Consider the following 13,632-nt stretch of genomic DNA (forward strand, 5'->3'; position numbering starts at 1 on the left):
CTCCTATCTGTGCCCAGCATCTGCTTCATGGGGCTGGTTTTCTTTATCTCAGCTGGCCTGGCCTTCATGCTGGATTTCTTCTGGTCAAGTAGTGACAAATTCAGTATTTCTAAGAAGTGAGTGCACATGGTATGTGGGTTTTACGGGCTCACCAGTCACTCCTCCTATAGGATTTCTATGGCAATAATATAATCTATAGATCTTGAAGGAACCATACCAATTTAATACAGTGGAGGATCCATTGTCTTAACTTTTGCTTTTCCTTGTGTTGCCATGAGCTTATCTGCAAGCTTAACTGTGCGTCAGTGTCAGATTCTCCTTTCCACAAATGTACGTACATTTAATTCATCAGAATGGCTGTTACACAGTTTGGTCAAAATAAGATAGAAGCTATATTTTTGTGACTTAAAAAAAGCCTTAACGTTTGCTATAACGACAGGTCTGGGGAATGATTCACCTCTGAAGGAAATAGTGTGCTATTTCTGTTGTACCACTTCTTAAGCCAACAGACAAACAGCTCTGAGGCCTGCTGCTGCACCTTAGAACATGTTTTGATGTTGTCTTTCAAGTGTTTAAACAGAAGATATAGTCAGTTATGAAATGTCTCATTCGTTTTTGGTGAAAAGGGGCTTCAACTGGAACGTGATGAAGCTGTGGCATAACTTTCCGGAAGAATGCAATGTGAAGCTAGACCTGAAGAAGTCTGTGTGGAGACTGCCAACCCAGACTGGAGCAACAGCTCGGCCAAGGGGGGGAAACAGGGCTGGATGTTGCAGCAGCCATTGGCTGATCTGTGAAAAAACAAATCCAAAATATTTCTCTCCTTACTGCAGTGAGAAGCCAGGCTTGAACCATGTATTTTATTTATATCAGTGCAAATCTCCTTTGCCTGGCTTTTCTCTGTCTTGTACGCTACAAGGGTAATTGTTTATTGAGGTGTGAAAATGCATATGGGATGCAGTTGTGGTGCTGTGATAGGATTTTTGGAAAAGGAGATCCATGGTTTTTACAGTGTCGGCCTTGTGAGATTTTGGGACAGCTGCAAAACTGTAAGTGCTGTGTTTTGAACTTGCATTTCTTTCCTAAAGTGTGTTTTGAAAATATTCTACACTCCTCAGCATTGGAACATGACCTTGTTAGCTTCAGTTCAAAAAGATTTATAAAATCACTGACTACATCTAGAGAAAATGATTCTTCAGGAGATCCCATAAATAGTTAAATTACACAGCAGGATTATTAACAGAAAGGCACCAAGGTAATTCAAATCAAAGCCATACATTTAATTATTGTTGTAGCCATTTGGATTTAAGGAGGACTGAACATCTTTAAATGATAGCAAGAGCACAGCTAACAGAAGGGAAGCTGTCTGGTTTGTGATGCACCACTGCAAATATTCTGTATACTATTTGAATGCCACTTCATAGTCAGAGAAACAAAGCTAAAGGAAATCGAAGCTTTGCTGTTGATCTGTGCCTAATGATCTGCAATGTGCCTACAAAGTAAACATCCTGGTAATCAAATATATTTTAACTTGTTTGGGAATTTTCAGTAGAATGGGGATATTTTTCCTCTTTGTGGATTTCTTCTATTCACATCTGTAATGGGATGGAGGCAAGGAAAAACATTTCCATAGAAAGTAATGATGTTTTGGTTACTTCATTTTAACCCTGCAACCTTTGAACTGCTAAGGTAACTTAATGTGCTCAAAATGTGATATTTAAAAGAGTTCTCCCATACATACCTGTGGCAAACATAATACTAGAGAGCAATTGAATGGCAAAAATACTTGTAAAGAAGGCATGGGGGGGTTAACATTCAGATATATTAAAATGTTTATGGTTGAACCTAAAGAAAAGCACAGCACTGAAAGCATCTTGGCAAGGTGCACTTGTGTTAAGTGCCTTATGTGTCTTATGTTTCTGTAAGAGATAAAATAAAAGGCTTAGCAAAAAAAATGCTGGCAAATCACACCATATTTAAATGAACAGTTCAGAACCTAGAGCTACTGAGAAAGAAAGATCAGAGTGAACTGGTGGGGTGAGGTAAAGAGGAGATGCAGTGGAAAATATGAGCAACTTCATGAAAAAGTTCAGAAACCTGTCTAACTCAGAAGTAAAAATACCTGGGTGGAAGGGAGTAAAAGGGCTGTGAAAATATAGAGCCTGCTGACCTACAGAGAAACAGTTCTTTCTGAAAAGACAGAAGCAATTTTCAGTGAAAAGCCAAAGGCTCTGGGACTTGCTTTTCACGGCTACCTCTATGCTAACTTCAGAGCAACAGCCCAAGCTCAAACTTGCCTCGTGTTTGGACACAAGACTCTGCTCAGGGCCTTGGGTGAGCTCCATCTCAGGGAGGAGGAAGGGAGTCTGTACTGTCTCAGTCCTTTACTATAACCCCAATGGTATCATATCATGCACTGCAGATGAACCTTTGCCTACTTCCAAACCCTCCACCCCCAATCTCATAATTCTGTGTGGCAATTATCTCCCTCCCAGAAGGGCTTAATGTCACATCCCAGAAAGCCCTGCTACACGTGTGAGGAATTCATTGCTTGGTGGTGGTCCAGCCTGCTACTTATCCTGCAAAGTGCAGGTCAGCAGCAGCAGGGACACACCATATGCCCACCACCGGGGCTGCCTTTTGGAGAAAAAGGCAGTTTAAAAAGTGGTTTAATCAGTCTCATTTTAATTATTTTTGCTTGTCTCCTTAGACTTTGATGTGCCATCATGGAGGGTTTGGCCAGACAGGGAGGCCAGCCTCCAAAGTGCTGAGGATGAGTGCAGGAAGGATGCTGCACGAGGTATGGGCATAGCACTAGTCTCACTAGAATTTACAGTACTGAAGGAGACCTCAAATGCTAGAAGGTATTCCCCTCAGAGGGTGCTTTGCTCTGTGGCTGGCCTCTTGTCTGATTTCTTGTCCTGTGACTAGACACATGAGGCCTCATGTGCTGAGAGGAAAGAAGGCTGATGTCGGGCTGTGGTGGTGATTAAAGTAGGGTAAGAATTTCTTCCCCTTCCTGGAGGAGCTGTCTTGTGATTACCCTGGGGAAGCACCTCAGCAGTTGGGGCTCTTCCAAGGAGGGGAAAGAACAAATAGTCAGCAAAAGAGACTTTAGCATAGCATCTTAAACACAAGTATTCTTGTCTAAGATGCTCTGATGTCACTAAGATGAACATGATGTAAACAACTAGATATGGTATCAGCGATGGTGAAGTTCATTGAAATGCCTGGTTAATAATTGGAACCTGGAAAAAAGGTGAAGCTCTGTCAGTGAATTGTGCCCTATATCACTTGATTAACGTGAAGCTGGCAGATTTGTACTTTTTCTTGGCCACAGGAATCCATACCGCACAGAGCTGCAGTGTATACATGTAAGTAAGAAGGAAAGTTGTGCCAAAATTATTCGATGGAACAGTTTGCATTATTTAATGCCAGTTTCTCCAAATCAGAAAGAACTGACTCAACTTATGGGACAACACAAAAGCAACCTGCCTTCAAGACATCCTGTGAAGGCTGGAGATGCAGGACACTGCCATGCAAAATATCCCAACCAAGACCGGCCCCTTGCTCGGAGCAGCAAGCTGTGGGGAGCAGTGCACAGCCAGGTCCCTGCTGTCACCTTTGCCTACCCCCAGGAAAACGTCTGGCTGTTGCTGACAAAGAGAGAGTCGTGAGTATCTGGGGTGACAGCCACGTGCTAGAGGAAAGGAGAAAAATGGTCTCACCTCGCAGCATTGCTGTCCTATCTCTCCAGCCCCGCTGCAAGAGTGAAAAGCCCTGGAAACACTCTGAGCACCAGCTTGTATCAGTAAGCCAAGATCCTTTCACTTTCATCTGAGTAGCACCAAATGAGGAGCCTCAGAGCACAAGCTAATAGACAGCAGTTCTTTTAGTGAAACCTTTATGTTAATTCAATACAGACTACTTATGGAATTTCCCTTCTCTGAGAAAATCTCGACTTCTATAGAGAAACAGTGCTCAGTCTTGTTCATTTTCTTTTCAGAACTTCAGAAGTTCCCTCAAAAATTCCCTGAAGCCTTAATAATAAAGATTCTCAGTTGCATGTCAGGATGTAATGTACAATGTAAAGTTTTCACATTTGATGCTCAGCACGGTTAAATTTACCACAGTGCTTCACATTCAATATATACCAAGAATTCCAGCAAAATCACACACTGTTCACATAGAGATTTATCATGGGGTGCTTAACAATGAATCATTTAAAACTACTTAATGTATCATGGTTTCTTAAGAGCCTACTATGTGTATGTGTATATATTTATACATACAATACCTGTGAGCCACTACAGAAGAACAGTTTCTGAGAGAGGAGGTTTCTAGCGTAAAACTAGAAGAGGTTTAAAATAGGTGTCCTGAAAATGCAATGGAGTTTTCAAAAGAAGAAAACCTCAATAATCTTCTCCGTTCAGATATACATCCAGTCATTTAAAGGGGATCTGTATACTGTAGGGCTCCTTTTAGGTGAAATTTTAAAAGTATCTAAATTCTGCCATGGAGGTGGGTTTTTTTAATTATGTGCATATTGATGTGGCATTTTAGATCTTGCTGAAAACTCTTAAAGAATTTCCATCATTTGCAGGTTTGAGAAGATTACTATGTGCCTCCTACTAGCAATCATCCACAGTACTTTTCCCACAGTACTTTACTGAGTGGGTATACACTTCCTTTTTACTGATGGAAAAACAGACAGAAAAAGATGAAATGGTCTGCCCAGGATAAACAGCCTGGTACGCTGCCTTTTCAAAGCCCTTGGGACTGTGCTTTTTACCTGCCCAGGGAGAAGCTTTCTGGAACCACATTGAGTTGGGCTGGAGGCAGCTCTTTGGCCCTTAGTTCTGCTCACTCGAGGGGAGCAGGCTGAGGAGTGTCCCCAGGTCACAGCTGCCTCTTTGGCCGCTTTTTCAGATGGCCATGGGAATAACTCTAAGGGGGCAGGCTTTCAGTTCTTGGTTTTGTCCTCTGACCCAAATCGACTTTGAGATGACTGGTTTTATGTTCAAGGGTGGATCAGCTGCCACCATCTGATATGCATCCCTGGGGATCTGTCTCCTCTTTGACACCTCATTGAGTCATTCTTGTAAAGACACTTGTGCTTGTTTGCAGAGGAAGGGGGCATCTACTATATTCCTGTGCAATACATGTGGTGAGAGGGCTGGATTTTCACACTAATGGGTGGGATGCAGTTGGACTACTTTTAGAAGAGCCTTTTCCCCACTGGCTCCCGGGGATTTGCTACTGTCTTGTTTCAACTTGCATGCTGGAGCATCTATTTTGAACTTATACAGGTCTTTGAGAAGAGGTGGATGTCCTAGAACTTCATCTGGCACCAGCAGCAGCTGTGATGATGGGCCCTTTTATTCAAAGGGATTCAAAGGAATTCAAAATTCCTCCTATTGTGAGGAAGGGCCAGCTTCTGATGCTTCCTCCCTGGTGATTCTAGTGACTGCAACCTTTCTAGTGACTGCAAGCTTTCAGACAATGAGTAGCAGAAGAAGGAGCCAGATGCTACATGTCACAAAGGCCAGCAGGACAGACTTCCAGGGACAGCTGAACAGAACAAGCGGAGGTTCAGACCTAGCTTCAGGGGTCACTCGATCTCAGGTTTGTGACTGGTCAGACCTGGTATACTAATTTAAGTTTAAGGCACCTGCAGAAATTGCATTCACACTGCTCTGTTTAGGCTAATAGCAATTCCTGTCTTTGGCAAATCAGAGCCCCAAGTCTAAAAGCCAGAGGGAGAAGACAAGTACAGTCTCTAACAATAAGAAATCATCATTTTCTTGTCTAAGTGGAGTAGTAGAACACAATGTTTCTCCCGAAGATACTCTTTGAGGGTCTGATTTTTCCATAAATCTCCAATTCAGCAATAAATACCATCTCTTGGACTAACCACCAGGTTACAGACTAACCAGGGATTTCACTTACTAATGCCTCCTGTGTTGCTTCTGGGCAGGACATAGGACAGGCTACCCACAGCAGAGAATGTGCTTCAGAGCTGCAAATGCTCTCCAGGTATAATTTAAGTGAACTCAAAAGGAAAAATAGTCCAGAGACAGTGCCTGTGGCCAAAAGTTCAGGCAGAAGTGGTGTTGTGTCAGTCCATAGCTCTGCAGAGAGCTACTCTGCATCTTCATGCCTTGGTTTCTCCCCTGTGAAATAGGGACAAAAGTACTCATCCATCTTACAAAAATGATTAAATGTGGGTTGAAAGAAGATCCTACAAAAACATTGAAAACTCTGGGAACGGTGGTTCTGTTCTCTTAAGGCAGGGTCTAGTCTGGACACAGAACTTCAAAGGGAAGGATTGTAGGAAGGCCAAGGTGCTTACAGCTGAGCATACAAGCTGCCAGGGGAGAGCAGGCACGGGAGGAGGGAGAACAGGGAGGTGATGCAAGAAATATTTAATTGGGTTTATTTGCTAAAGACATCACCTGCAGGCTCCAAATGCAAAACCCGATGGAAAATCCGAGCAGCAATGAAAAGCTGCCAACACCGCTTTGTCGGGGAGTTTGGGAAAAAAATTTAATAAGCCAAAGCCCCCTTTTCAGTAACAAAAGCCCGGCCCGGGCCCCCTCGCCTTCTGGGAGAAGGCTGGGCGCTCCCTGCCCCGCGGCAGAGGAGGAAGGGGGGGCAGCCCTTGGCCGGACAGGGTGACTCCGCACAGAGCGCACTCACATGTGGGCTGTACGCACACACCCCCCCACAGCTGATGGAAGAAACCAACCGCGGCGGCACAGCCCCACCGGGCAAAAACCGCGTCCCGGGCCAAAAAAGGGGCGCCGCGGCGGAGAGCACGACGCGCCTCCTTCTCGTATTTCCTCCCCCGCCCACTTCCAGCGGCGGAGGGGCTTGCTGCCGCCGCCGGCTGCCGGCCGGGATGGAAAGTTGTAGCCGCGGCGGGATGCGCGGTGCGGCGGTGAGTGTGCCCGGCGGCGGCGCCGGGGCGCGGCGGGCCGGGCGGGCGGGCGGGGGCGCGGGGAAGCCCGTCCAGGCGGGCGGGCGGGGAGCAACCTCCGGGATCTCCGCGTCAGCGGCGGCTCGCTGCGTGTCCGTCCGTGTGTGTGTGTGTGTGTGTGTGCGTGTGTGTGTGTGTGCGCGCCCGGCCGTGCCGCTGCCCCGGGGGCCGGGCCGTGCCAGGGGGGAGCGCGACGCGCACCCGGCGCAGCGCCCCGAGCGGCGGCTGCCTCGTGCCGTGCCGGGGACGGGACCCCCCCTTGAGGAGACCCCTGGGGGCCGCGGCGGAGAAGGGGCCCCCCCGCCCTCGGGGCAGCAGCAGGGCTTTGGGGCGGCGGCGAGCCGAGGGTCCCGCCGGTGAGGAGGAGGAGAAGAAGAAGAAGAAGAAAAAGGAGGAGGTGGAGGAGGAAGCGGCGGGGCAGCTGCCCCCCCGGCGCGCCGGCCGTGCCTCCCCCACCGGGCCGCGAGGAAACCCCCTCGGTGACCCCTCCCCCGACCCGGGGAGGGGGCGGGACCGGGAGACCCGGTGACGTCACTGCTCCGGCCCCGCTTCCTGCAATAGAAAGTGAGGGAAGGTAAAACACCCCCCGCCCCCCCCGCGCTCCCCCCGGCGGTGACCGGGGCGCCGGGGGGAGGGGCGGGGCGGGCCCGGCGGGGAGCGCGGCTCTCCCCGAGGGGACCCCGGCGGATGCGCCGAGCCCGTCCTCCCTCCCTCCGTCCCCCGCCGGGCCCGCCCCGCCCCTCCCGCCTGCCAGGGGAGGCTCCCACTTTCCCCCCCCGCGTTCCCCCGCATTGTGTGTCCCCCCTTCCACCGCCCCGCGGCCGAGGGGCAGGGCTGCGGTGGGGGCTCCCGGATGGGACATGGGGGATGGGGCGCCCGGAGGAGGGGTCTGCTGCCGCGGGGGGCGGGCGCGACCGGGGGCCCGGGGGCTGCGGAGGGGGGCCGTGCCGGGGGGCGGTGCCTTGGCCGGCCAGGGGGGACGGTGCACGGAGGAGGGGTGGGTGCCGGTGCCCGGCTCTGTGTGTGCGTGTGTGCGGGCGCGGCGGCAGCGGCGGCGGCGCTGGGTCATGTTTGTGTTTGAGGTTGTCAAGTGAAGGAGGCTCCCGGCCCCCCCGCTCCCCCTCCCTCTCTCCTTTCCTCCTCCCTCCCTCCCTCCCGCCGCCGCCGCCGCCGCCGCGCAGGGGTCGCCGCGCTCCCCGCCGCTGCCGCCGCCGCCATCAGCCGCCGCCGCCGCGCCGGCCCCTCCGCCAGGTTTGCAGTGGGCCCGCGGGGGGCGGGAGGGGGCTCGGGGGGCGCTGCGGGGACAGGGGCGCGGGGCGGGACGGCCGCCCCCCCGCCACCCCCCTCGGCGTGGAGCTGCGGCAGCCACAACACAATGTGTCCTCCGCCGGCGGCGCGGGGGGGGGACGGGCGGGCAGGCGGGTACAGGGAGGACCGCAGGCCCCGATCGCCCCCCTCCTCCCTCAAACCCACCCCGCTCCGCCGCGGCCCCTCCGGGACGCGCGGGGACTCCGCGCTCCGCCTGCGCTCGCCCGCGCTGCCCCGGGGGTGCCCCAGGCGGGTTTGTCCGTGCGCTGTCCCCCCCGGCTCATCAGCCGGGGTTTCGGGGGCGCTGGGAGGCGCGGAGCCCCGGCCCGGCTCCTCCCGGCCCCGCCGCCGTCCCCACCGGGTGCCGGGCCGCGGCCGCCCCCCCCCGTCCCTCTGCCCCCCTTTCCCACCCCCCCCGCAGCATGTGTGCAGCGCTTTGTTCGGTGCGGCGTTGCAGAGGGGTTTTCCCAGGCTCCTCCCTCTTTATTCATTCATGGATTTTTTGCCTCCCTCCCTTCCCCTTCCCTTCGCAGTCCCGCTCGCACATACCGGCGGCTCCCCGGGCCCCGGGGGCGCGCTGCCTCCCGCCCCGCTCCCCCATTTTGTGTGTGGGGGGATGGGATGTGACCAGTGCGATCGCAGAGGCCCGTTTCTCCCTTTTCTTTTTTTTTCTTTTTTTTTTTTTTTTTGTTCAACCGAAAGAAGGAATGACTTTTGGCGTGGGTCCTGCCCGGTGTTTCCGCCGTGGCTCTCATACGGCCATCTCTTTTCCGAAGGAGAGGGTCCCGCTGGCGAACGTGGACAGTGGTGGCCTTAAAGCGTCAGGAAGATGTCATTTGTGCTGCAGGGAAGCGTCGGGAAGGGTTCCTGATTTACGGAGTCCCCGGGGGATTTCGAACTCTCTGTCCAAATAACTTCTGTAAAGAAGTGACGGTTTTTATTAGAATCTTTAAAAACCTCAGCCCAGCCCCTGGGACTTTCCCAGTTCACCTAGAGGAAAGGGTGACTGGGGTTCAAGGGGGTGCTGGTCGCTTCAAGCCATACAACCACTTATCTCCATTTCCAGTTTGTGTCTGAGACCTGGAAAATGGACCTGTTAGCATAAGGTTTTATTTTATTTCCAGATATTTCTGTTATGCCTGCAGATAAATTAGTAACCGTGAACAACTTGACAGGCAGTGTGCTCTGTTTCGTATTTTTCCATGTTTTTCCTTCAACGTGTGATAATATCCTAGTGAAGAACCATTTAGTCAGAATAACATTTTCCAGCTTTCCTTTGTGTCAGTTGCAGTAATTTTTTTTTCTTCTGTTTGGGTCTTTTTATGCAGCAACAGACAAAAGAAACATTAAAAATTAATGATTATATTTCTCAACAGTATGTAGACTGAAGGGGTGGTTGCAAGTAGTGTATTTTAATTGGGTTTAAATTCAATTTTTACGAAAACATGGTTGTCTTAAAAAAAACAAGCAACCAAAACAAAACAAAAAAGGCACCCCTAAATTAATACTTATAACAAATGGTAAAAGTCCTACATAATTCCTCCTTTGAGTAGCTGTCCTTAATCAATTTACCCATATTAGGGGCCGTTCTGAAGTTCCTTTAGTTTTTAAAAAATTTCTTCCTAGTGTTTGCTAAAAAAAATAATCTGTTAACATGAAGTAGTATTACTATAAAAAGAAGTGGAAAGTGGTTAATTTTTTATTTTGTTTAGATAGAAGAGTGTAATTACACCAGTCATTTTTAAAGTTTTTTTGTGTAAGTAGTTTGCAATAGATCTGTGGGAGATTTCACATCCTATATGATTTAAGAAACTAAACAAAATGCTCCTTAAACAGTAAGCAGTTCACAAGAAAGTGCAGGTGGGTTAAAAGTGACTGTGATCCTCTCCTGTACACTGATATTTCAGCAGAAATATCCCGTGGGGAGTTATTCGAGACTTGCATGCTCCATGTAAGGATTCTGTAGGTAGCTAATATTACAAATAAGGTGATACTTTGTGTGCTTGCCCTCCCCTCTGCACTCCCCCCACCCCAAGACGAAGATCTGTATCTGAAAGCCTAATGTCAAATTTTGTTTCGTTTTCTGGATTTATTTGCATGGGACAAGGGTTGTTGGAAAATGTTTTCTGGCTAGAAAACAGCTGACAAATGTGGAAAAGTGTCTTAGTTTTCTCATGCTTCCTGAGTAATCCTAAGAGGAGTTTCATCTTCACGTAGTTTTCTTAAGATACTGGAACACTCCATGAAACCTGTTGAGGAATACATTCAGTGCAGGTAGCTGGGTGTGCAGCTGCAGTGCAAGCTGCAGGTTGAACTCTGGCTGGCGGGAGCCCCGGGCAAGAGGCTGGGAACTGGTGCTGACCCTTTGCACAACAAAGGGCACAGGGATCTGTGGCCCTGGCCAGATGACCAGAGACACAACAGGAGACAAGGACTCAGCTGGAAGACCCCAGACTATGATGTTTGTAAGACTGTGAGGGTATAAAAGCCCAGGGGGTCCTTCGGGATCCTTCCTCAGAGGCACCAGCTCAGGCTGTTATTCTGTTCTTGCACCAGGAAAAAATTAAAGGAACCAGAGGTCTGAGACTCTGCTATGGGAAACCTGGGGTTGAGCCCATAAGGAAATTTTGTCTGACTGTGTGAGCATGGGGTGTGTAGGGAGTCAAGTGGGCTCACATCTGCACAGTGGAGTTGCCTGCTGCGAAGGGGCTTCGATCCCAGCAGTGTAATTGTCTGGTGGCGGGAGTTTCACTGACAGGGTGGCTCCTGGATGGTCAGACAGGAGAGTTTCCTTAGCAAATGATAGGTACAGAAATACTCGTTGCTAATTTCCACAGCTGTTTTGAGGATGAAAAGGATCAGATAGGTATCTTTATTTTCCTTACTGATGCCTACATCTCATAACTTTCTTTCTCTGTTTTTTTAGCATACGGATTAACTGAGCCCTTTGACAAGTTTATGGAGCTGCCATCTCTCTGCTTGCTGTACTTTTCGTTTCTGAGAGGAGAAAGTTGTGCATGAGATTAGAGGAAAATGCCTCGGACAAAGCAGATACATCCCAGAAATCTGAGAGGTATGTAGCTCTCAGTTGAGAAAGAAAAGCTTTTGGGGATTCTTGGTTGCAGTTTCAATTACGAGGTTAAAGGAATATGTATTTAAGAAGTTGGTTTTGATCCAAAAACAGTTTGCAAGCAAGTCTGTGAGACTGTTCTAATTTTGAGAGAAATAACTGGAATATATTCTTATTCCTGCAGTCCGTGTGCTTGACAGCGTTCTTGATATTCTCCAGCTTACAGCAATAACAAGCAAGAACTTTGAAAATGCAAAGGAAGAAGCAGTTTCCTTATCAGAGAATTTACAGTTGAAATATAGGGGAGGTGGGAAATGGGTGTAACATAGAAGCAACATGACATCTGACAGCCGGTAGTTGTTTTTCTTAATAATAGTCAGTTTGGCTTGCTTTTGAGGGGATCAAAATCTTCTCCCATGCATGACTCCTCACTATTTATATATTACCTGTCACCCATGCTACCTGGGGCATTGCTAGATTTGAGCTTGGTGTCCTTCCTCTCTTGCCTTTGCACAGCTAAATGGTACCTTGTTGGCTATGGAAAGGGGCAAGCAGGCAAGCAACCTGCTCTATAAACTGGCAAGCTTACATGTCCTGGTGTTTTCCTTGAACAAAATCCCAGTGCACTTTAACCAAACCCAGGACTGGCAGATGAATGTGAGGAATCTGATCCTGTGGTTGTTACTATGTTGGTAGAAGTGGCGCTAGAGGAATTAAATGAGGAGAAAAAATACGAGTCAATTAACAAGCAGACATATTTTGGGGGAGAACACTCTTCCATCCCCACCCTTTCACACAGCTTTCAGGAGAACATGCTTCCACCTGCACCCTCACATGTAGCTGTCATCAGCTTTTCTAAATTAATTTTACTAGTGCAGTATGGAAGCGTCCCTTCAGAGAATAAAAGCCATTACAAAACCACAAACATCAATATAAAGCTTTAGGGGCAGGAACAGCATTTGATTCCGGTTTTAACTTTTTTATGCCAAAACCCAGCAAACATTCATGTGTGTTGCAGTTAGTTTACAGCTGAGAGTCTCTCAAGGGCTTGTGCCTACAGCTGTATCTGAGACCTTATGTTTGCATACTGTTGTCATTGCTACCACTAACAATCTCTGCTGGGGAAGACATTTTTGCAATGTCTTTATTCAGGAAGTGCTGAGTAGCATTTTGGTATGATGGATAAACCTCTATGACAAATGAGGAATTCCACGTTTCCCTCTCTTACTGAATGTGAAGCAATAAGTTAGAGCTCAGTTTTTAATATTGTGGTTACCAAGTTGCTGACATAACTGAGCTTATGTTTTCTGATCAAATATGAGAGTGATCTAATTTTAGTACTCTGAATGATATCTACTCTTGTATTGCTTGAAACTTAATAGGAGTTAAATCTATTGTAAAGCTTTCTTTTCACTTAAATAAATGCATTTAAAATAAATAATCTAATTAAACTCTTAATTGTATAAGAATTTAGTTGCCTTTTTTTCCTTGTGTAATTTCTCCAATCATTTAGCTTTTATCAACCCCTGTAATAGCAGTTTTCATCAGTTCCTATTTTTTCCACAACTAATGGAGTTCTTGAATGAATTAAAATGGGTTAAACGCTGAGAAGGGAAATAGAGGTATAAAGCAAGCCCGTAGTTTGAAATTATCTTGGAACAGCTAAACGACACAGATTGGTGGGAACTTCAACACCTTGTGAGCATATATTGCTACTATCATGGGTTATTAGAGGTGAAGTGATATGAAAAATCAGTTTATTTCTCATTAGTTACACAGTTTCCATTTTCAGTCTAGATAATTAGGAAAACTGGATTTTACTTTCTTTAGTCATTTATCCGTCCCTGAGGGTATTGCAGAAAATATTTGCTTAAACCCTGAGTTTTTGCTGGAACTTGGGGAGCCTGAAAGATTTCACAGGTCTGTTTTCTGACAGCTTATTTTGATGTTTGCAAAGTTAGACATATCCTAAGTTGATACTCTTAATTAACCTTTAAAACTTAAAAAAATCTCTGGTTTAACACACCATGATTTAATCCATGGTAATTAGAATTGATGATAAGTAAATCTGCAACAAGCATAAATGTGTGTGATCAAAGGTGAAGTTCAAAAAACTTGGCAAAGAGAAAAAATATGTTCTATAACTTTTGAAAGACAAAGGTGTAAAATTAAGTCACTTGTAGTTTTAGATACAAGCTATTTTTAAGTTCTCCAAACCTGATTGTCACCTTTTGTACTATGTACAAAGAACACTCTATGGACTTACCTGGCTTCT

General features: G+C 47.6%; 1 protein-coding gene across 4 annotated transcripts in view; it reads left to right on the forward strand.

The window, feature by feature from the left end:
* The first annotated feature begins 6,846 nt into the window (after positions 1 to 6,846).
* HIVEP1 (HIVEP zinc finger 1) overlaps positions 6,847 to 13,632 on the forward strand; it is a 137,303-nt gene continuing 130,517 nt past the window's right edge. The window contains exons 1-2 of one of the 4 annotated variants that reach the window (XM_032681382.1): positions 6,847 to 6,940; positions 11,214 to 11,360. In XM_032681382.1, coding sequence (XP_032537273.1) covers positions 11,321 to 11,360 — 40 coding nt within the window. In that variant the 5' untranslated portion in view covers positions 6,847 to 6,940; positions 11,214 to 11,320. Of the gene's footprint in view, positions 6,941 to 7,424; positions 7,554 to 8,185; positions 8,231 to 10,755; positions 11,361 to 13,632 lie in introns of those variants that run through there. The other 3 variants (XM_032681401.1, XM_032681373.1, XM_032681392.1) reach the window with 3 other exon arrangements.

The sequence above is a fragment of the Chiroxiphia lanceolata genome, chromosome 1, assembly GCF_009829145.1.
Source record: "Chiroxiphia lanceolata isolate bChiLan1 chromosome 1, bChiLan1.pri, whole genome shotgun sequence".
Classification (NCBI taxonomy): domain Eukaryota; kingdom Metazoa; phylum Chordata; class Aves; order Passeriformes; family Pipridae; genus Chiroxiphia; species Chiroxiphia lanceolata.